The sequence below is a fragment of the Podarcis melisellensis genome (assembly GCF_964234715.1).
Source record: "Podarcis melisellensis genome assembly, chromosome: 16".
NCBI lineage: Eukaryota > Metazoa > Chordata > Lepidosauria > Squamata > Lacertidae > Podarcis > Podarcis melisellensis.
Window position 1 is genome coordinate 21810910 of NC_138533.1, and position 23481 is coordinate 21834390.

Consider the following 23481-nt stretch of genomic DNA (forward strand, 5'->3'; position numbering starts at 1 on the left):
TCATCAGTGGAGGTTGCTTAACAGCAAGTTACACAAGCTTGGCTGGAATACTATCCGGGTGGCTTCTCAGCAACCAGTTCTTTGAATAAGGAAGCTTGAGGAAGAATTCCCATTTCCAGCAAAAGGAATTGACTCACGATGTGTCCAACATTGCCACTTTATGGTTTTCTAGTGCGGAAGAGTCTATGCTTGCAGGAAGGATGCAACGTTTATCCTAGGAAAAACTGACCAAGATTCTCCTTGACTGACAAGTGATGAAGTGCATCTTTCAGACTATAGCTGTTAATACAAATAGGGTAAGATGCATCTGGCATGTAACTCGAATGTATAAGCAGCAACTTTTTTGAGGAACTATGATCTGAACTAAACAGGGCTGTTTTCCAAACAAGAAAATTTCAGTTTAAAAAATAATAATAATTAAGGTGCATATTAAAATTCAAAGGAACTTGGAAAATCTCATCAACTGTATTTGGAGGCTGAGCAGGGACTCCAACTTCACATCCATTATCATGCAAAAGATTACTCTTACGTGGATGTGCAAACTTCATCCACTGGTGTGATGGACGGGGCCATTTGTGCGAGGAATAAGCAACCTATAAAGGCTACTTGATTGAAGTTGGCCTTATTCTGCATCTTCACCACTGGCAGGTAAGTTTTATGCATGTGGGATTTATTTTTAGGACCACAGTAAGCTACTCTATAAAGGGACGCGGGTGGCGCTGTGGGTAAAACCTCAGTGCCTAGGGCTTGCCAATCGTATGGTCAGCGGTTCAAATCCCCGCGGCGGGGTGAGCTCCCGTCTTTCGGTCCCAGCTCCTGCCCACCTAGCAGTTCGAAAGCCCCCCTAAGTGCAAGTAGATAAATAGGTACCGCTTTATAGCGGGAAGGTAAACAGCGTTTCCGTGTGCTGCGCTGGTGCTGGCTCGCCAGAGCAGCTTTGTCAGGCTGGCCACGTGACCCGGAAGTGTCTCCGGACAGCGCTGGCCCCCGGCCTCTTAAGTGAGATGGGCGCACAATCCTAGAGTCAGACACAACTGGCCCGTACGGGCAGGGGTACCTTTACCTTTACCTTTTAAGCTACTATATATTGAAACATAGACCACTGACCCATCTAACACAGCATTGTCTACAATGACTGTCAAAGGCTCTTCTTCTTGCCCTAACTGGAGATATCAGGGTTTGAACCAAGGACCCTTTGCATATGATGTGTGTGTTCCACCACAGAGCAAAAATAAAATAATAAAAAACAACCCACACCCCAATTTGTTAAGGGTAGAGGAAAACAGTATTTGGCCAGAGTTTGAGAGGCCAAGTCTGCATTTTATTGGAGGAGTTGCTCGGTCCCAGCTCCTGCCAACCTAGCAGTTCGAAAGCACATCAAAAAGCGCAAGTAGATAAATAGGTACTGCTCTGTCGGGAAGGGAAATGGCGTTTCCGTGAGCTGCTCTGGTTTTGGTGTTCCGTTGCACCAGAAGTGGCTCCCTCAGCCTGTAAAGCGAGATGAGCGCCGCAACCCCAGAGTCGTCTGCGACTGGACTTAACTGTCAGGGGTCCTTTACCTTTTTTTAATGGTTACATTAACTTAAATAAAACTAGCTTCTAATAAAGTATCAAGATTAAATATTTAACTTCAAGGGGGGGGGGAATTATGATCCCAGTGGGGAAAATAAGTAAATAAATGTCTATCCCATGAACCTATATTTAAACATACGAAGTATAAGCATCTCTAACAGCATTAAAATCACCATGTCAGAGATTGGAAGCCCATAACAAGCCTATCATCAAAAAGATCCTTCCTGCCTACATTGGTTTTTTGTTCAGAGACTTTAGCCCCAATCCTTGATGCAAGGTTCAAAATGTAAGGGCTGCTTCAAAATGCAAGCATATAGTATCTCATTGAGTATTCCTGTCCTTCTGCAGAACCCTACAAGTGTCTGGGAGCCTCCTAGAACTTTGGATTAGGGCAGGTAATTTTTAACCATCAATATCTATGTGTGGGCAGGAGGGGACACAGGTAACTGCCTTATGCTGAGACCGACAGCTAAGTATTATCGACTCTGACTGGCTGCACCTCCCCAGGATTTCAGACAGGAGTCTCTCCCAACCCTACTGGAGATGGCAGAGGTTGAACATGGTACTTTCTGTATGCAAATCAAATGTACTAACACCTCCCTTCCCTAACAATCCTCCTGTTCGTATAAACATAATTCTATCTTACCAACGAATTCTAACCATGGCTAACAAAATCTGTTTCCAGTTCCATGGTCTGTGCTCACTAATTGTCTTGAAGCTGTTGGGTTCAGAACCCATTAGGAGCTGAGCAAGACCAGAATGGGTCTGGAATGGCAATGGCATCTAACAATGGTCAGCAGGTTAACAGGCAACAGGTCACACTGTAGGAAACAAGTTCCCAAAAGGAGAAAATAGCCATGTTCTGGAGAACCTGGGAGAGCTCTCAGTAAGAGGGCCTAGGCAATGGAATCTTTGCTTCAGCACCAGCTTGCTTAACCAAGCACCCAAGGAGTCAAGCAAGTCACTTATTGCTCAAGTCCCATCCCCTAGCTGAAAAGTAGCAGTGATATAAGGAGGCAGAGGTCTGTCTTTGAGTTTAGCAAACCTACACCACATGGTGGCCACTAACCGAGCCCTTGAGCACAAGCTTACATGGGACTTCAGGTGCTAGAAAAGATGCAGTTGCTGATCATGGCTTCTTGCTCAGCAAGTCTGAACCCATCACAGAACTTGTCCCCTGTTCTGCCTCGTACTCTCGTTTTGGTGGTGTTGCATGCTGCAGGATTCCCCACTCAAGACTTCTACAGACCTGCGCCCACAGAAGAGCCTTCTGCCTCAGAAAGAAGTCTGGGTCATCCAGGACAGGGACCTATTATTTATTTAATTTATATCCCTCTTTTCCTCCCAAAGAAGTCCAGGGCATAGACCGATACCCTCCATGAATGATACTGTTCACAAACACAGCCCACCACCTCCACAAACAGTTCTATCGGGTTACACATAATTCGTTGCCCTGGGCTCCTGTGGGAAGCATGGGATAGAAATAAATTAAACAAACACAACTTTGAACACTTTATTTGTGAGCATGCAAGTAGCTCATTTACTAGACTTTTGTTAGCTCTACAGTATCTGGTTTTTCAAATGGATCCGGTAATTCAGCTTCCTCTGTTGCACCACCCAAACCCCTTGCAACTCGAGAGATACAAGTTGCTCCCCCCTAACCTGACCCAAATGCTAATAACCAATAGCCTATGACAACTTAATTATTTATCAAGCCCACATTTAGATCCCTTTCTTCTTGCTTCTCTAACCGGTTATTTTCATCCTAAGTTAGCTGAAAGCTATATTCTGGGCTCCAAGTGAGACTTTTTTTTTAAAGTAATCTTCCATTTTTAATCAGACATAAGACCAAACTGGACAATACGCAACATTCACAACTACATTTCGTATATCTGTAAGTGTGTGTGTGTGTGTTGGTGTTTTTTTAAAGGGGGAGGGTGTTAAATGGTAGCTGTGAATGGGGGCAACTAGAATTAGGATTGATGCACATGGGGAGGGGCATTTAACCCTTTACCCCACATGTTGTAGTTCTCCTCAAAAACACCCCCTCTCTCCAGAAGCCATTTGTTGTGGGAGGGAATTTTTATTTTGAGGCAGGGTGGAAGAGAAGGATTAACCACAGCTCCCCACCATGGTGCCAGTCCAAATTGGGCCTCATGGCTATTTAATGCACCCCTTCCCAAACAGATATGTGAAAGTTTAGCCTTTTGCTTGTTTCTTCCAAGTAAACTATATCCTTATGCAACCAACCATAGACCATCTGTTGCTCTCATTTATGAAGCATTTAACTCAATTTCTCAGGCTTCATTTCAGTTGGGGATGTGGGCTAACCACACAGTAACTGTATTTGGCCATATTCATCCCTTGATACCCTAAGCTCCTTCCTCCTGTCCGCCTCGCCAACACCAGAGTCTAAATTTAGATTGTGATTTCCTCGGGGCAGACTTCTGCTCATATTATTCTGCAGGGGGACAGAACTACAGAATAAGCAAAGCAGGCTTAGTTGGACTAAGAGTTCACTAAGTAGTCTGCAAGTGAATTTGAAGACTTTCTTCTACAGCATGAGACCTCTGGGGAACCTGTGGCTCTTCAGATGTTGTTTGATTGCACTCCCATCATCCCTTGGAGCCCAGCACTGGAGGGCTGCAGGTTCCTCATCCCTGCTACTCATCAAGTGTTCCAGTACTACTAGTAGGTTCTGCTTCTAAGGTCCAGCAGATTAAGACATTCTGGCAGCATCCTCTGACACACCTGTGTCAAAGGACTGCCTCAAATACCTGTTCCTCAACACATCCACAAGTTGCAGAACAAGAGGCTCGGTGGGTGGTGCGCTAACGTGTTATCTCCAGTTTGAGGTCTCTCACATTAATATCGTTGCAGTGTAATGTTATTTCTCCAGTCACAAGTGAATGAAAATGAGAGCTTGTAGTGACATGACACGCTTTTGGGGACAGGGTCCAAAACCGGCACCAAAACCAGAGTTGTAACTATCTTTTGTAGACTAATAGTCAAAGGTATGAGGCTCTAAAATACCTTCATCTGTTTGGTTTTTTCACTGGAAACAGTATACTACTTCAGGGTTGGGACTGCACGGCACCTTTTCTGATACAACAAACCTTTAAATACATGGATGATATCTTCTGTTTCTTATATAAACTAATTTGTGGTGTTGTAGCTGAATCTGGCTTTGAAATAACTTCCTATATGGAATAAGTTTGCACTCGTTGTGCAAGTTGGGTGTCCATGCTCTGGCCACTCTACTGATTTCTTTATAACGAAATAACACCATTCAGAAGCTTGGAAAGCCTCAGGAAGAAGGAAATTGCTGACACCATTTGAAAGGCAACCCCTATGCCATAGGCACATGGACTGAAAGGACTGATACGTATTGGGAGTGGCTTCTCTTCTGGGCTCACAATTCTTCTGGGCACCCGATTACCAACCGTACATCTCCTCTCACCTTGGCACAAACTCATTCCAGCTCACGGAATTTGTACCCACTCATTCCAGGTCAGTTTGTTGCTTTCCGCATTGCTGGTGTCAGAGACTCTGGAGTCTTGTGCCACCCTATTCAACTTCCATGATGAAAAGTACCTTCTTCTCACAGGTCCCCATCGTGTTCTGCCATTTCGCTTCCTTATGGTCTTACCTTGCATGTGGAATCCACAAACTCTTCATTATGTTTTCTCCAGATGGCTCTTTTGCTTCATTAAAATGTTTTCCTTAGCACTTTCAAAATAGCCTTTAAAACCAGAGTGTCCAGAATTCACATTTGTACTGAAAGACTGGTTGAACAGTTGTACAATAATAAAGCTGGCATTTCCAATTTGCTTGAGTGTTCCTTGATGACATTGTCTTATTTAGGCATACATTGGCTCTGATAATGAATATATTCTTTGGTTACTTGGCTGCATTTCATGATTGTTTCTAGATATTTGTAATGATTGTTCCTAGAAACTTGTAATTTCCTACCTTTCCCACATGGTCATTCTTTTACCTTATTTTCTAGTATCTTAAAGTTTATTTGGGAATATGAACATGAATTCAGTCTTACTGGTGCTTTTCTTTAATATGCAATTCTACAATACCTACGTTCTTTTGTACCATTTCTGCTCTTAATAGACAAATGTCATTGTACGATACTGAGCCGTCATCTGTAAACTGAACAAGGAAAGTTGCATGTTCAAGAATGGGATGTTTTTCCCTGAATAAATAAGCACCCTTAAGGACTGAAGGGTGTGTACCTCTTTCCCCCAGGCTCATGCACGATGGGGGGGGGGGCAAAGTGAAGGGAGTAAATATTACAAGACCTCACCAGAAGCACCCAAAGATTGTGACCTCTGTTCAGCCTGGATTTCACAAAGAAACAAAATCATGAATAAATTCTCTCTCACACAGCCTTCTGATAGGAACATTTATGAAACCACCCTAAGTCCTATACCCCTCTAGGCTTCTTCTCAGAATGGTTGTCTTTATATCTACTTGACTCTCTTCCATGGAGCAATTCTGAGGCCTAGGGGGATGAGTAACTGGGATCTCAGGCAGTGGGTTCAACTAGCTTTGGCAACTATTCCTTGATGCTGCTCATGCGAGCTTCAGGAAAACAGCACAGGCCCCTTGGATGCCAAAGCACTGACAGAGAGCATCTTGATTCCGAATCTCCAATTGCTATGAGGGGGAGCAAAGTTCAAGCTGTCATCTGCCACTTAATAAGGTATATAGCTAAAACTGATGCCTAAGAAGTTAGGAGGCTTTGTGGAAAGAGGGAGGAGAGGCCTGTTCCCCAACCATTTTATATTCCAGCATTTCCCAGTTAGCTGCTCAGGTGGTGCAAACTTTTAAAAAGCTCCAGGGTCAGTCTCTGCCCTGCTCCACCCTTGGTCTGATCAAGGGGAGCTACTGCTTCTGCACCTGCACACTTCTTTCCTTCACCTTTCTACCGCCATACCTTTACATTTGAAACAAAGGGAGCTGCATCATATCTAGTCAGAACCCTGGTCCATCTAGCTCAGCGTAGCCTACTGACTGGTAGTGGCTCTCCAGTTTAGGAGCGGTGGTCTTTCCCTGACGTGTCTCAGGATGCCAAGATGTTAACCTGGCATTGTGTATACAAAACAGATGCTCTATCATTTATTCTACCTTGCCTTGCTCTAACCTTGCTTGCATCCAACCTTGTCTCAGCCTAAGCTTAAAAGGAACCGAGTTTGCCATCAAGTCCCAAACAACTAAGCTAGGTACCAAACCTATTTCAGATGTGAGATGATGTGTACTTCTATAAAACCCTCAACATTTTCCATTTAAAATAAACACACAGCAAGCTAGCTGGGCTCTCTCTCTCTCTCTTTCTCTCTGTGTGTGTGTTTGTGTGTGTGTGTTTTGAAAGGGGGTAAGCAGCAATTTATACTGCACCATTCATTACTGATGCTGTGTGGTTTTATGTACACACATATATACACATATATAATCAAGAACAAAGCACCTCTGATTAAGTCTAAATTGGTCTGGCACCAAAGAGATCTTGAGACAGAGCAGAAAGCCCACCAGAAATGTCAGCTCAGTGTGTTATAGCAGTGAAAAGGGCAAATTCAGTGTAAGGGAAAGGGATTGGAGAACGGAGGTAAGCCCAAACTGGCATTTTGATGTAGAAATGTCTCCCTTGCTGTTTAATAGCCAGGGCAATCTTAGACGCCATTTGTCTCAAATTTAAGTTTCTTGGGTGATGTGGACAGATCACAACCAGGAAGAACCTCACCTTTACATTTCCCATGGAAGAGGGGTACAACTGCCTCAGTTTCAGATTTCTCCAGTAATAAGTATGTCCTGAGCCAATGCACGTGTCATACTTTTAGCTGCTCGTGGGGGTAGTATCCTAGTTTTGAAAAGTCCTCTGAATGAGGCATATGTGCATTTCTTTACCTGAATACCAAGGCATATTCCTCTCTTCCTATCTTAAGCCTGATTCAAGTGTGTGATGAGGAAATACTCCGTGAGTACAATATTCACTGGAAGGCCTCAGGTTGTAGAATTATTAGAAAGAAAGAGAAACTTCTCTCCATCCATTTTCCACATCATTTGTAATCTTACACATCTTGTTGCTCCCCCCTTTACTCCCATTTTCTCTGAACTATGTATTACCAAATGTTGCAACCTTTCCTCAGAGGGCAACTGGCCCTGCCCCTTGATCATCTGAGTTGCCCTTTTCTGAACCTTCCGCAGCTCTACAATATCTTTTTTGGGCTGAAGTGACCGGAACTATGGACAATATTCCAAGTGTGGTCACAACAGAGATTTGTGCAATTGAAATAAAATACTGGCAGTTTTATCTTCAATCCCTTTCCTAATGATCCCTAGAATGGAATTCGCCTTTTTCACAACTGGTGCACACTGGGTCATTGTGAGTCTTGCTCTGGTTTGGATTACATCCGTGTATATGTGAGTTTGGGGTGGGGTTTTTTTGTCCTAATATGTTTCACTTTACAATGAAATGCATTTGCCATTTTAGTGCCCATTTACCCAATATGGAAAAATTGTTTCAGAGCTCCTCACAATTTATTTTAATTGTGGTGGACAATTTTGGTTATCATTAGTGGACTTGGCTATTCTGCTGCTCAGCCTATCTCCAGATCAATTATGAACAAGTGAAATAGCACAGGTCCCAATGTAGATCTGGGAGAACTATCAATTTTCCCCTACTCTCTGCTTTCGGTTTCCTAAAGATCTAATGCTCCATGAAAAGGATCTCTCTTCTTATTCCATGACTGCTAAGGTTACTCAAAAGTCTTTAGTGAGCAAATTTATCAAGAGCTTTCCCCATGACTGGAACAGGCACATCCCTAGTCTATATGAAGACAACTGAATTCGCACATTACTAATCTTCCTTCTTCAGATGGCTGAAGGTATAATTTTCTTTCCTGTCTCCCTTCTTAAAAAAGGTGTTAACGTTCTTAATTCAAGTTTCATTAAATGCTTGTATTCTGTTCTACTTTGCAAACTTTCAGCAGGCAAATGAACAAGCAGAGCCAATTAAAAATGCTCAACTCCCATTTAAATCAATGGGTTACGGTATCTCTGACTGTTTCTGGATTAGGACCATTATTGTAATGCACTTAAGTTTTGTGGTGCTGCAGGTTCTTGTGTGCTGCTCTTCCTTTCCTTCTTAAGGGTGCACAGAAGACAATGTATTGCTCAATGTATGTGTACTGAAGTATTAAAACTCTTCCACAAGGGAGACACCATTTTTGTACTTTCAAACAGAAGCAGAAGCATCTTCTAAACCATCTCAAAATATTATGTGTAAGACTTTTGGTTTCTCTTTGGAAGTACTGAATCAAAGGTGCCTCTAAGGTAGGGCTGCAATATCTGCAAATGGGCAATAAGTTATCTTCAGTGTACACTTAAGGTCTTCTGTCCTTCTGTTCCTGCGTGCAGTGCCTTTCCCTTTGTCTTCTTATCCTCTTGGGCCCAAAGGTGGGCTGCATGGCTACTGTGCCAGGATTTATAGGTGCATCACCTGACAACAGACAATTTTCAAACTCTTTCAAAGAGGAAGAGAGGGACACCGTCTTCATTTCACCATTGTGCAGTTGCAATTGCTGCGGAGCGAGTCTAAAAATACTATTCCAATGGAAGTCTCAATGCTAACGCCTTCTTTTTGCCTGGGGTCACAGGCTCCTGAATGTATTGTTTCCGCTGGCCAAGTGAGACCAGGTGACAATGTGTATAGTAATGTAGGAAAACAGGAGAAGAAAGCATGCATATTTGAGCCCTCCAAGAACATACCTTCTGGGAGTGACCCAGTTCACTGTTAACCTGTTGAGGGGGAAATCCAAGCGCGGGTCTGGATTTGGGTGGAAGTTATTGAAGTTATCAAATTAGTTTGGTGGATGTGACCATTTCAACCAACATGACAACCACTTGGGGGAAGACAGATGTTCAGAACACAAGGTGGTGGTGGTGGTGGTGGAGTTACAGGCAAGGACAAAGGTATACATGCAGTGCTGAGGTGCAAAAGCAGGGGAAGAGATTAAACAGAATTTTCTTAAAAGGACAAGTCAATTCTTTGTCCCAGAGGTTTCTCCTCACTGCCATCTTAACTTTTTTTAAAGGTACTCGCATCTTACACATGTGTTTCACTTTCCAAACACTGCCAAAAAAATGCGAGCCTCCATTCATTTTCTGGGCACTATGATACACGCACTTTCAAAAAATGCATTTCAGAAAACCCTGGGAGCAGCCCTAAATCCTGCAAAGGGCACAGAACCTCCTCCCTTCAGCTGTTTGAGCTGTTTGAGTTAACTTATAGTACCTTCACAGACCTGAAGCAGCAAGAGCAATAAAGCAGAGATTGCCTGAGACTGGGGAGAGAGAGCACCAGCGAACATACCTTCTTGTGCACAACAGAGGAAGTGGAATTAATGGTGCTCTCGTCGTCATGCATCATGACCAGCTCAGAGCTGCTCTCATCCATGACCTCCTGTATGCTGTTGACACTGCTGTTCTGACTGCCTGTGCTCACAGACATGCTGGGGATAGAGTGGTTGCTGCCCAGACTGTCCATCTTCCTATTCAGGTTTGTCCCATGCTCACTCTCCTATAAGACAAGGGGCAGGAGGGTTAAAAAAAGAGAGAGAGAGAAGTATATGCACCACAGGAGGCAAGACTCCAACACACACTTCTGCAGTGGCAAGTGTGCAGGAAGGATCGTTTTCATATTTCATTAGTAATTTTTCTCTCTCATCAGATGTGATGGTGGCATTGAGGCAGTTTGCACTGAGGACGTACCCTTCCTAATACATGCTTTCCATAAAATCTTTCCCGCCCACTGAATTTTTTTGTCATTCTTGCTCTTTTTAAAAAGTCTTGTGGCTACGCCACCACCCAGTGCAGTTACCCCAAAGCAAAGCTGTGTCACTGCCACACCTGAACTGAAAACCTCAGGCTTTTATTTCTTAATGCACTGTGGCCTTGTTGTGCCCCAAGAATGCTGCCTTGTCATCCCTGTGGGTTCTACACAGTGGAGTCTAAAAGCAGAGATGGCCTTCCTAGTTTGTTCTTTCAACACTGTGCATGGTGGGAAGGTCTGATCAAGTCTGTAAAAGCATGTGCACAAATGTGCCCCTCTGATAGACATGGTTAAATTTGTGCATACAAGCACGGGCAAGACCTAAAAGAAAAGGTGATGGTGGGGAAATCCTTTTCCTAAGAGATTGCAGAGGGCAATAGCATGCAAAATTGGAAGTTGGAAAGAGGTCTACATAGTGAATATGTAGGCATGCAAGTTATCGTTATTGTTTTTTAAAACACTAATAAAATGGAGGAAGGGGAAAGGTAAGGGTTGGAATGGTGTGAGATGAGATGAGATGGAAAACACTGGACCTAACAATCATTGCTACCAATTAGGAACAACTTGGTAGGACGCCCCTCTTTTGTTAAATACAGATGTTTGCATTTAAAATATCCTCAAACAGCATCAAATAACAAACAGGTCACAGTATTGAGTACAGACCAACAAAGCCAAGAACTGGCAGTGAGGACATAACTCTTTATATTTCAAACTGCAGTATCATAGCAATTTGCTATGGGCTTTAAATGAACAGTGCTCCAGTTTTTCTTTCTTGTACTTGTCTACTATTTGAAAAATCCCAATGGTGAGGCCTAACCTTTATTGGTTTCAGAGATCTGGGATGCGGGGTCTAAAGCAGAAAAAAGGATGCTGGCAGGAATCTTTCTCTGCATTCACCACCTTGGTTCCTCCCATTTTTCTGGGAGAAAAAACGAAGGAAAAACTACAACTCTGACCCTAAAAGTACCTACCTTACTTGACATATGATGATTAGTGAGCTAGTGTATTGATTTCATTTGTAAATTTAAGATTCTTGTAGTGCCAAAAACCTCACTTTGCATTAGTTTAAGCACTCTTTACCAAACAGTTGCATATTTTCAGAAATTGTCCTAGCTTACCTTCATTTTCAATTGCCTCCAATGGCACCATCAGGGAACCAAACCTGCTGGTTTTATTTACTAAAATCCATCACCTTCATCATCACATGTAGTAGCACTGTGATATATACCTGTATTTAATCCAGGGGTGGGTGAATACCCGCAAGGGGAAACAGAACTCAACAAAATTGGGGGGAAAGCAAGAGGGTACAGAGAAAGAAGGTGAATGTTCACACAATCTCGCTTTCTTGCAAGTGAGGAATCTACTCTGCAGAAACTGCTGGTTTTAGTACTAGTACTGGAACTGGTGAGTACTTAGTGCAGCCCTACATGAAACCTGGGTGTGTGTTTCTTAAAGAGTTGGCATGTGCAAGCCTGTAACAGAGAAAACAGTGCATACAAGTACAAAAAAAGTTACAGGTCTAAAGGAAAGTATATTTTAAAGAAAATGCACACAGGCAACCTTAGCTTTCCATTTCCTGCTAAGCACATAATTGTCATTTTCTCAACATATTTTGCAGAAGTTCCCTTCCTGCAAATTTCAGAAAGTTCAGCCCCCCTTCTAAAAAAAAACACCCTTTAAGATTATGCACATCATGTGCCACAGGGTGGGGGGAGGAAGCAGTGGTCACAGATGGGAGCATTTCCTCCAATATTTACAGAGCCCTGGGAAAAAACGTTAACTCACAAATACATTATCTGAAGAGCGTCAACAGTTTTAAGTCGTTATGCAGCCTTAGAAAAAAAATTGGGCTTGTACAGCTGAAACAGTCACACGTGCACTGACTGCATGGGGTGCTTTGACATGCCCGGTAACGCTCAATTTCACACAGATATTGTTTGGAGGGCTGAAGATCAATATTGTTTGGACCATTCCAAAGGTATGTCTTGGGTGAGGGCAACTCGTACTAAGAAAACGGTTCATTGATGTTTCTCTGCAATCTGCCTTCCACCACTTCAGCCCTCTCTACATCCCTGCCATGTGCAATATAAATCTGAGGAGGGGAGGAAGCCCTTTTCAGCCTGAGGGGTGCAGTTGCTCACTGGCATCCTTTTGTCAGAGAAAAGGCCAAGAGTCTTTTCTTTCAACCATAGGTGATGCTCCGGCCATACAAGAGCAAAAGCCAGAGGATTCTGCCCATAGACCACTCCCCTCCAACCTGGTAAGCAATAGGCAGGGTCACAGTTCAGAGGCACATACTATACCAGCCAGGCAAAAGTGGTTGAGGCTGTGGAGAGAGCGAGGTATAAACTGGGGAGTGACAAGAGGCAGCCAGAGCTGTCTTGAGGGCTACGTTCAGTCCCCATGCCTGAAGTTCCCTACTGCTGACATGAATTGAGGACTTGGGCATCAGTGTTTCCATTTATTTTGTAGGCCACTCTTGAGTTTGAACGCATGACCTGACCACCTTCACTGGCCTTTTCCTGAGGACCAAACCACATGTTACATTAAAACATGTAATTAAGCAACTGCATGCTTATTTTTCTCTTTGCTAAAACAGCAGCCATGGAAGGCTCGATCAGGATCAGGACTACAATGTAGTAAGGAGGGTTTACCCTTCGCCTCATCATAATCCTCCTGATGCAATGCAAACAAATGACATCTCCAGTGCTATAGGAGATGGGGGAAAGTGTCCTCTCCCAGTAGATTAATGATCTGGATAGAAATGCTCTGATTGTAGCCAGATTTCAGTGACAACATGAAACTCTCGAGGCCTGGGTTGCGTCTGGCTGTATAGGAGACCATGGAATTGGGAGCTTTCAGGGATGGGGTGGTGGTGGAAATGATTCACAAGTTCCTGCTACTGCTGCTCATCATCAATGAGTGACCTAGTATTATGAGCAAGCATTAAGACTGACTGACCGACCCACCGTCTCCATCCATATTCTTCATAAAAGACTATAGAGTTTGTTTCCTTTAATGTTTTCCAGAAAAGACTGGCCAAGCACCTACTGGTGATGGTGCAAAGTTGGTTGGTCCACCAAGTGCCTTTCAGTGTTGCAGTCCTACGTTTCAGGATCTTTTGGGGGGGAGGGAGAAGTGGGGACAGAGAAGGTGCCTGCTCACAAGCAAAGCACCTATATGTTGGGCTGAGAACTAGAAAAAAAAATATATAGTGGTTACTATGAGAGTCTTGGTCCAACCCCCTGCCCCGCAAACAGGCCTACACGTGTAGTTTTGGCAGCAAGCATATAAATGGAAAGTGGTAACCCTGCCTAACTTAATCACAGCACAGTAATAAGTTTGCTGACAGTTTCACCTGTAATGGGAAACAATGGTTTTTTATATGTTTTCCACATTGGCACCACATCTCTCTAGGTTTTGTATGCCTTGGCGCATTTAGGTTTCAGTTACCTGAGAGACCGTCTACCTCAGTATATATAGACCTGTAAGATGTCTCAGATCTTCTGAGAAATTCTACTGATGGAATCACACCCTACAGAATATCACAGGGTGGTGGCCTGAAAACAGGCATATTCTGCTGCCTTTCCTCTACTATGCAGTGCTCTTTCCTCTGTCATATGCAAAGCAGCCGCCATCAGTTGCTTCAGACATCTTGTAAAGGCTTATTGTTTTGCTCAAGCCTGCCCTGACCCATAAGATTTGGGTCCCAATTTCTGTGCACAAATTCCCCTGAATCTCTTTTTACTTGCTCTGGTGTTTTTATACTGTTTTATTGATTTTAGGCTGCATTTTTGTTTTAATGCATTTTGTTTTTATGTTGTACACAGCCTAGAAGATTTTAAAATGGTAAGCAGTTTAGAAATGCTCCAAAATTTAAAAATATATATAAACGTTAGGCCGTGGCTTGCTTGCTTTGGTGCTGACTTTATAAACTTTATAAACAGAGCCTGGCCATTAAATGCTGTATGGCAAAATTTACTTCTATACTCAGAACCGCTATCTTGATAATTAAATGGCCTAAGGTTGAACTTCCCTAGTATAGGCTTCCCAAGAGCCTTATCAAATCCCTAAAACTTTTGTTTTAGAAGGTGTTTAATTCCTTGCTGGGCCAAGTTAAAATGCTCCTACTGTTGCATATCCAACTTTTAAACTTCTGCCTTTTCAAATTAAGGCCACGAAAGTAACTTAACTCACAAACACACACAAAGCTATCATCATTGTTGAAAGCACCCCTGGAATCAAGTAGCAACTAAATGTGTTCTCTCAGCAACACTACTTGTACTGAATGGGGGTTTTTTTTGCCCAATTCCTCTACTTTGGGGGCTCATCCTTCTTACTAAATTTCAGAAGTTCTTTGAGAGCAGAGGTACTTTTATTCAATGGCCTGTTTTGTCAGCTGGGGAGTCAGGAGGCCCAAGGTTATGACATCACCTCCTCTCCCAAGTGGGCTCAGCCTCAGAAAAACCTAGCCCCCCACAGTCTAAAGAATTTGACAGCCACTTCTCTCCCAGCCTGGAGAAACTCTTAGCACTGTAAAATGGGCAGATTGCTTCAGAGTCTCCCGTTCCTCCATGAGAAGGGAGCAGAAGCAGTCCATAGGCTAAAAGTTGCCCATTTTTGTTCTACAGCCAAGGGCAGGACACCTGTTTTATCCTGAGGGTTGCGCTGGCTCATGGGCAACCTTCCAGGCACTGCATGCCAAGGTAAAAAAGTGAGCAGAGCAACAGATGTGACTCTTGACAGCAGGCTACATCTTAGCCACACAAAAACCGGAGGCTTTTTACATATACCAGGTGCAAAAAGAAGTATCGTCATCGTTCAAGGACACATTCTAGTCAGACAAAGATGCAGCAAAGAGATGGTGAGGGGTGCGGGTCCAGGAAACAGTTCCAAGGGCCAATAAGACAAGGGCTGCATTCAGCCACCAGACCTAAGGTCCCCCACATTCTGGTCCTATGGTAGGCAAGCAGGGGCCATTGCCTCAAAACACAGCGAGTCCAGTAAGATCAGGACAATGAGCCTGTGGTGTCTCAAACACCAGATGGAGCTGAGGAGCTCTCACCATACTTTTGTGCATGGCCTGACCAGTTTAAGGACATAAGAGACCACTAGATCGGGCCAGTGTCCATCTGGTGCAGCATCCTGCTCTTTGCAAACCAGATTCCCTATGGGAAGCCCTCAAGCACAACAGGACTCTCCCCTCCTGCGACATCCAACAACTGATGTTGAGAAACATTACAACGCCTGAAAGTTTAGCAGAGACCATGATATATCTTCTTTGGATATTTCCCACTTAACCAACTTCCAGTCTCTTCTACAGAGTTATCAATCGACTTATCAGGCCCCCAGTCTGTTGGACCCATCCTTTGATATACACTTTAGCCTGCCTTGCTCTTGCTTAGTTTTCTCAGTAAAGTTAACACATTCAGACGGAGTTGACACTATGCCTCATGTACTCTAGAGCAGAATAGAAAGGTGGGCAATCCTCTGTTGAGAATAAAGGTGGTTTGGGGGGGTCTGCTATTTCCTCAGACTAATGGGTGAGGCTTCAAATTATTCTTTTTCCATAGACCTGGCGGAACACTCCACCCTCTTCAGACACTTAATTTCAGAAACCAAGAGGAAAATATCATGGCCCAGAAATAAGATACAATTGATTCCTGTTCACAACAAAATTCAGCAAGTCATGCCTGTGAAAAGGGGGTTGGGGAGGGCCCTGTGTGGTACAGGGGTCATTATTACCAATCACCGGTATAGATAAACTTGATACCTCCTCCTCTTCCTGAGACTCATTCAGAGGGCCATTGTGGGCCTCTTGGAAAAGGATTTTCTTCATTTTCCGGTACTGAAGGTTATCCAGTTCTCGCACAGCGTCCTTCGTTCTTTGAATCAAGTCTATTAGAACCCGGGGCGGTCGCTCACAGCGAACAAACTCATGCTAGTTTTAGAAGGAGACAGAAGCACTCTAGGTTAGAAAAGGTAAAACCCCACAAAAACGACACACGTGTTCTCAGCAAAATAAAAAATAAATAAAAATATATTAAATAAAAATAAAAATTGTGCACATCGCGAAGGTCACCCTTTTATATTTCAGTTAAGAACATTAAATTGGAGTGACTAACTGTGGTTGAAAAAATAAAGTTCCTTTAAAAAAAAAGTGATACCCCCCCTTTTTTTTAAAGTGTGTTAAGGGTAGAAGGCATTATGGTGAACTTTCCTGCACACCTGAATTCCAGCAATAAATAATAGTGCCCCCCCATGTTTTCAAAAAGGAAGTGGCTGTAAAATAAAATAAAAAGGAAGGCAAAGCTCCCCAAGGAGGCACAAATAATTCCCAGAATTTCTCAATTGCCACTATGACCTTTCCCAGCCCACTTACAGTGAGTATCATTAAGACATACTAATTGGAGACCAATCAGCTCCAATAGACCACCCTTCACGACAGCCCTTTACAGCACCACTGGCACATTAGGTTAAATGACAACCAGGGATCTCAGTTATGCAGAGCGGATCCACAACCATGCAGTGCTGAATGGGGACGCACTTTGCTACTGAGCAGTAAAGTGGATATGCTGGATCCCCTAAGTCACCCCCTCAGTCCTCCAATCTACCCTCACCTGCAACTCATCTCTAGCACCATGGAACATACTTGCCTTCTCTCCCTCTAAAATCATCTCCAACCTTAAACAACTTCAACCTGTTTATTGGTAGTTGCAGCATCCTTTTGGCTTGAGGGAAAAGATCCAACTATTGCATTAGCGAGTATGTTTTATGGTGGGTTTATACCTGCAGCAAAGCTGCCATTATTTATATATATATATATATATATATATATATATATATATATATATATGCAGGTTTTGGTGTCCTCGGGTGTCTTCCCGTGTAAAAGTTGGGGTGTCTAGGCGACGTTGGGGTGTCTAGCCAATATCCTCAGAAACCCCAAGGATAAAATCCAGTTGGAAAACCAAGGGGTCTATGAAATACCCTGCAAAGTCTGCCCAGCCACGTACATTGGACAAACAAACAGACGAATAAATGCACGTATCGCAGAACACAAGAATGCCGTCAAAAAAGAAGAAAAAACTTCCTCTCTTTTCCAACACATGAAAGAAACAGGACACGAAATTAATTTTGCAGATTCCAAATTGCTCTTTAACATGGAACATCACCACAAGAGAATAATCATGGAAGCCATCGAGATAGAGAAACACCCTCACAACATGAACAAGCGTGACGACACATCCCGCTTGCCAGACATCTGGAAATTAGCCCTCCCCACAAAAACTGACACCAGATCCAGAGGCACACAGAACGCTATCACCAATCAACCACACCAGACCCAAACCCAGACCCTCTCCACAGATAAATTACAGACACCATCCAGTAGCCAAACCATGGTGGCACCTCCGGATGCTGCACCCCCCTGCAATCCCTACACAGATCTGGCTGACACAGGCCACAAAACCACAGCTCGCCCCTATACACGAAGCCAAGCCAGAGCACAACTAAGTGCAGTACAGCCATCTTCTCAGAAAAACTCTTCACAAAGTTCAAGAGGTCAAGACACAAAGACTTTAGCAACTAATCCACACCTAATGACCCACCTAAGTGGTACTCAGGATATCACTCAAGAAATCACTCAAGATATCCCTCAAGTAATTAAGGAACAAAAGAAGAAAAGGCACACTAGCCTGGGAACTTCCTCTCTGCCCAGAACATTGGAGGCTATACACCACACCCCCTCAACAGTATTTATAGGAACTCAAACACTGAGATCCTGCTCTGCTCCAGTAACAAGAAGCCGAAAGCACCAGCCTGAAGATGACGAGTGAGACCTCGTCGAAACGTCGCCTAGACACCCCAACTTTTACACGGGAAGACACCCGAGGACACCAAAACCTGCATTCCTGTACCCGTGAAAATCTACGAAAGCACATACACACATATATACACACACACACACACACACACACACACGTGTTTCTGGGGGCTCATCTGAGGGTTAAATGGGAAGGCGAATGCTCTCTAAAACAACTCCCCCCCCCCAACCTGGTGCCCTCCATATGTTTTGGAGCACATTTCCAATCAGCCCAGCTAATAATGGTCAGGGAGTCGTAGTCCAAAACAAGTGGCAGGCATCAGGCCGAGGAAGACTACACCAAAGGAATCCCGAATATGCAAGTTGGGCATTTCCCTGCACAGCACCTATCAGACCCAAATCAAGCCACACGGAAACTGTCCTTAATTTTCCCCTTCACACTACAGAAAGTTCACATGTAGCCTAAGAGAAATCCGAAAAGTTACCCGCAATAGTTCTGCCGACGATGGTCTTTCCTGAGGTATTTTCTGCAAGCAGTAATCAACAAATCCCCTAAAAGAGTTCGTCCTGAGTATAGGAACAGAGAAGACACGAGAATAAATTTAGATTTGGGGAGGTAAGGGGAAAGCAAGACAAAGAAAGCCATCAAGCCTGTCACTCCCCAGATCACAAGTTTTACTCAGTACAGTCAAGTGTGGTGCAACAGATAAAAGGAATACTGGATTTCAGGTGCGAAGAACACCAGGTTTAAATCACTGGGCAGCCAGGTGGTTTAAGTGGGCAGTTGCAGGCAAACAACCGTCAGCCTAATCTAATCTCTCTCATGGGGCTTTTGAAAGAAAAAATGAACTGTATTCTGAAGTCTTGAATAGTGCAGAAAAAAGTTTCCTTCTAAATGCCAATTTAAAAGCGCATAGTCTCCGAGGCAGTTTTCGGAGGCCTGAGTGGCTTTCCAGTGTTATAGCTGCCGCACAGAATAGCTACAGTGGGGAAGTTTGCTGAGCACATGGTGCAACTGAAGCATCAGAAGCTCTTGTATTAAGACCCTGCTACCTGACCTCTCCCAAGCACAAGGTGAGGTCACAATATTGATAGCACACACATCTTTAAAAGCTGTCAGATAAAGGCAGTAACTGACAAAACACGCCAGTCTGACCCACAGCATGGTATTCATCTCAGATGCATTCAGCTTACTGTACAAATTTTTATTAGTATTAAGATGGAGGTCCAAATATTCCCAGAGAGACACTTCACTCTATGTGCAGCAATTGCATGGCAAGTTATTTGGAAACACTCGTTCGGTTTCAGAATGGAAAGGCAGAACTTTGAGCACAAGACATTTCATTGTAACTAACAATTACACAAAGACACATCATAGACAACAGGCAAGTACATTTCCTGGAAAATGGACAACATTTGCAACGTTCTGGAGCAAATTATAATATATGGTTATATGTCTTTTACTCTTTGTTGTAATGTGTGTGGGTTATTTTTTTTTTTTAAAGTTTAACTGGGGTGGCTAAACTTTTTGCAGCCCAAGGCCAGAGGTGGGTGTGACCACAAACACACACAGCTCCCAACCCACAGCTGATCCATCACTCTGGTGACCAAGAAGTATATCCCTATCAGGGCTCTGTCCACCTCTGCACTGGGTCTTCCTTAATTTCCTTGATCTTTTTGCTGCTGGCTTGAGGGGGATGAAACAGGCCTCTGGGCTACGGGTTAGCATATATATTGTGGATTAACATATTTGCATTTTCTCCTTCAATTGAATGAAGTGGCGATTTGAATTTGCCGCAGGTGCACTATTTCTTACAGTCAACATGTAAAATGAACAATAGGTGTGGCCCACAGGGATGCAGCACAGCTGAGTGGTACAGCACATGCCATCCCCACAGAAGGTCCTGGTTCCATCTATGATGTCTCCAGTTAAAAGAATTGTGTAGCAAATGACAGGCAGTGATCCATTCACCCTAAGGGACCAGCCTCCACTGGACAGAATATAGTTTTCTGGGGGCTCATCAGCCTGTGCACACATAAAGGTAAAGGTAAAGGTAAAGGGACCCCTGACCATTAAGTCCAGTCGTGGCTGACTCTGGGGTTGCGGCGCTCATCTTGCTTTATTGGCCGAGGGAGCCGGCGTACAGCTTCCGGGTCATGTGGCCAGCTTCTGGCGAACCAGAGCAGTGCACGGAAACGCCATTTACCTTCCTGCTGGAGCAGTACCTATTTATCTACTTGCACTTTGATGTGCTTTTGAACTGCTAGGTTGGCAGGAGCAGGGACCGAGCAATGGGAGCTCACCCCGTCGCGGGGATTTGAACCGCCGACCTTCTGATCGGCAAGCCCTAGGCTCTGTGGTTTAACCCACAGCACCACCCGCGTCCCATGTGCAACTGGAATTTTAATATACGATTCTGTCATTCATGATCCACACATTTGCTGCAGGAAACATCAATTTGAGGCAAGCATGACTGGCACATAAAATGTGAAGACACCAAGTGGTGTTTCCTCCGCATTCTCATCAACACTTTATCCACTGGCTCGCATTCATTGTCACATACCAGGCAGGAACAGGATCTCATCTTTCAAACCAGAAGAAGTGGAGGCTGGGGGGCAGCCATTCCACCAATGGGGAAGATGGGGAGCAGAGTTCACTCCCTCAGCTCTGCTATGACAGGCCACCTCCATCAGGCCTCCCCTCCCTCAAGTTTCACTTGGGAGCAAGCCATTCCATCAAACTGCCTCAGCAGGCAAGTTGGGAAGTAGGGCTAATGCAATCAGATTTGCTGAAAGCCCGGCTCCATCATGCACTTCCTGGCCCTGCAAGCTGGTCATTATAAGAACAACCATTTAAGTAACAGTGCCTGAGTCTGATCTCTCCCCATCCCGTTCTTCCTCCCTGTCCTTTTTTCCTTGTGTGTCATGCTTTTCCAGATTGTAAACCTTGCAGGGGCAGGGACTGCCTTGTTTTAATTGTTAAGTCACTCTGGGAGTCTTTTTTGGCTAAGGAGTAGGGCACATGTGTTCTAAATAAACAAATGAATAAATAAGTAAGGAGTAGACTGCAGACGGAATCTCTTACCATTCATTTGACTGTAGGGTTGGGGAGTCGTTCTGGGCTATGTGATATAAGGCACTCATAGCATTCATATTGAAGAGGGGTGGTTTCCGTTCCGCTGCAAGGAGAGGGAAAGGAAGTAGTGAGAAAAAATAGAGTATACAAGTCCACTGGCACCCAGGAATACAAATTTGTTGAAATATGGCATCCCTTCATAAAAGACTTCACAGATAACCCTGAAAAAATGGCAACTACCAAAATCAGATTGGACTTTGGCAAATTAACTAGATTGATCTGTTCTGGAGGGTAGAGCAGGGAGAGTTGGGATTTTGGTTTTGTATATATTTTTGAAATTGTTATATATTGGAAAAACTATATATATATATATTTTAAGTGTGGAGTGGGAAGGCTTCTATTAGGGGCATTCTGCAACCAAGTGGATGAAAAGTTGGCCGTTCGATGTATTGCCCAGACTCTTCAGTAATGGGGATAGCAGGGGTTTTTTTAGTCTCTACCCTTAGCTTATGTGCAGAAGCTAGGGATAGACATAAGTAAGTGCAGGTAAGGAATATGAACAAAAAGAAATTGTACCAAGGTAATCCTTTTACAAATATATCAAGTGAAGTTTAATTCTGTGATCTGTATAGATGCTATATGCATACAATTCCTTAATTCTCTGTGCTTTTCCATCTACAAGACACCCTCAAATTTAAGAAAATGGGGGGCAAGGGAGATGGCTCAGAGTTGTTGAGTTTTTTTGTGGAGAAGTGCCAGAGTTTTACAGCTTGGGGGGGCGTTTTGCCAAAAATCACTCACACGCAGCATCAACGCTGATAATCACCAGCAGCTGACAATCGCCCACTTGCCTCAGCGACAGCCAATGGCAAACAGACCCTTCCCCAGCATTAAAAATTCTTACCCAGCTGAGAAAAGCTGTCCGCTGGCAATCGCAAGCGTCCCAGAACAGCCGCCGCCAATCACGGCAGCGACAGCCAATCAACAGCAGTGTTTGCTGCAGAAGCCTATCACCAACCCAATTAGAGAAGCAGCAGCCAATCCAACGCATCCCTTCTAGCAGCTCCTGCTTATAGCTGCAGCCAATCACCCGTCCACCCCATTCACAATCCATGTATAAGACGAGGCAAGTTTTTGAACATAATTTTAGAATAAAAAAACCTAGTCTTATAAACGGAAAAGTATGGTATATAATTTATTTATTGGGCTTCCATCAGTCATAGATATAAACCATGCAGGGACTCCTGTCTACTGATAGTACCACTCATGTGTTACCACCTTTGCTGCTGAGATTTCACGAAGTATTGCTCACGCAACCCTTTGAGGTTCTACTCCAGGTGTGCCTGTCTTTCAAAGCCAAAAAGGCAGCAACCTGGGACAGGGCCTTTTATACAGCGGCACCATGTGGACCTGTAAAATTCCTTCTGCCCAATTCTTGTTTCTTCTATTTTTTATAGACAGACACAGGGGCCTCCCTACAATAAAAGTGCAGCAGAGTATGAACAAATTAAGGACTACAATAAAAATGAACACTTCATAGAATAAAATGAGATGCAATGCTAAAACAACCTCAGGTAAAAAAAAAAATCAAGGACAAAAATAAAGAAGTGAAGAAGAAAATCCTGTGTTGAGCTCTGAGGTTTAAGGGCCATAGAAACGAAAATACTTGAAAGATATGGGAAAATAAAGAAGCACTTGGTGCTATCTATCTATCTATCTATCTATCTATCTATCTATCTATCTATCTATCTATCTATCTATCTATCTATCTGAATTGGCCTCCCAGAAATAGACTGGGAGAGTCAGTGAAGCTGATAAAATGCTGGCATCATAGGTTCAGAGGGGCCTATACAATTTGGCAGTCTCATAGCTTCTCAAAAGAAGCCCTGCAAATAACACAGTAATTCCAAAAGGAATGTTTTCAGGTATCAATACATTTTATTTTATTTTACTTTCCTAGGCACTTGCGATACTTCAGTTTTATTTTGGTCTGTTGTAATACTCCTCCTGATTGCCATTACATTGTTGTAGGTTGTGAAATTTTGCTTTGCTTTACTGGACTGTGTTTTTTGTTTGCTTTCATTTTTTGAACCTCACTGTGGAAAGTTGAAAGGTAAGGTATATTTTTGTTTTAACCGATAAAATAAGCCCCTCTTAAGCCATAAG

General features: G+C 43.6%; 1 protein-coding gene across 5 annotated transcripts in view; it reads right to left on the minus strand.

Moving 5' to 3' along the window:
- TAOK3 (TAO kinase 3) overlaps positions 1-23481 on the minus strand; it is a 119375-nt gene that overhangs the window by 45397 nt on the left and 50497 nt on the right. For 3 of the 5 annotated variants that reach the window (XM_081892288.1, XM_081892289.1, XM_081892291.1), the window contains 4 exons: positions 21325-21418; positions 18725-18806; positions 16188-16355; positions 9956-10162 (listed from right to left, as the gene is read on the minus strand). In XM_081892288.1, the coding sequence (XP_081748414.1) occupies positions 9956-10162; positions 16188-16355; positions 18725-18806; positions 21325-21418 (551 nt within the window). Of the gene's footprint in view, positions 1-9955; positions 10163-11532; positions 13454-16187; positions 16356-18724; positions 18807-21324; positions 21419-23481 lie in introns of those variants that run through there. The other 2 variants (XM_081892290.1, XM_081892292.1) reach the window with 2 other exon arrangements.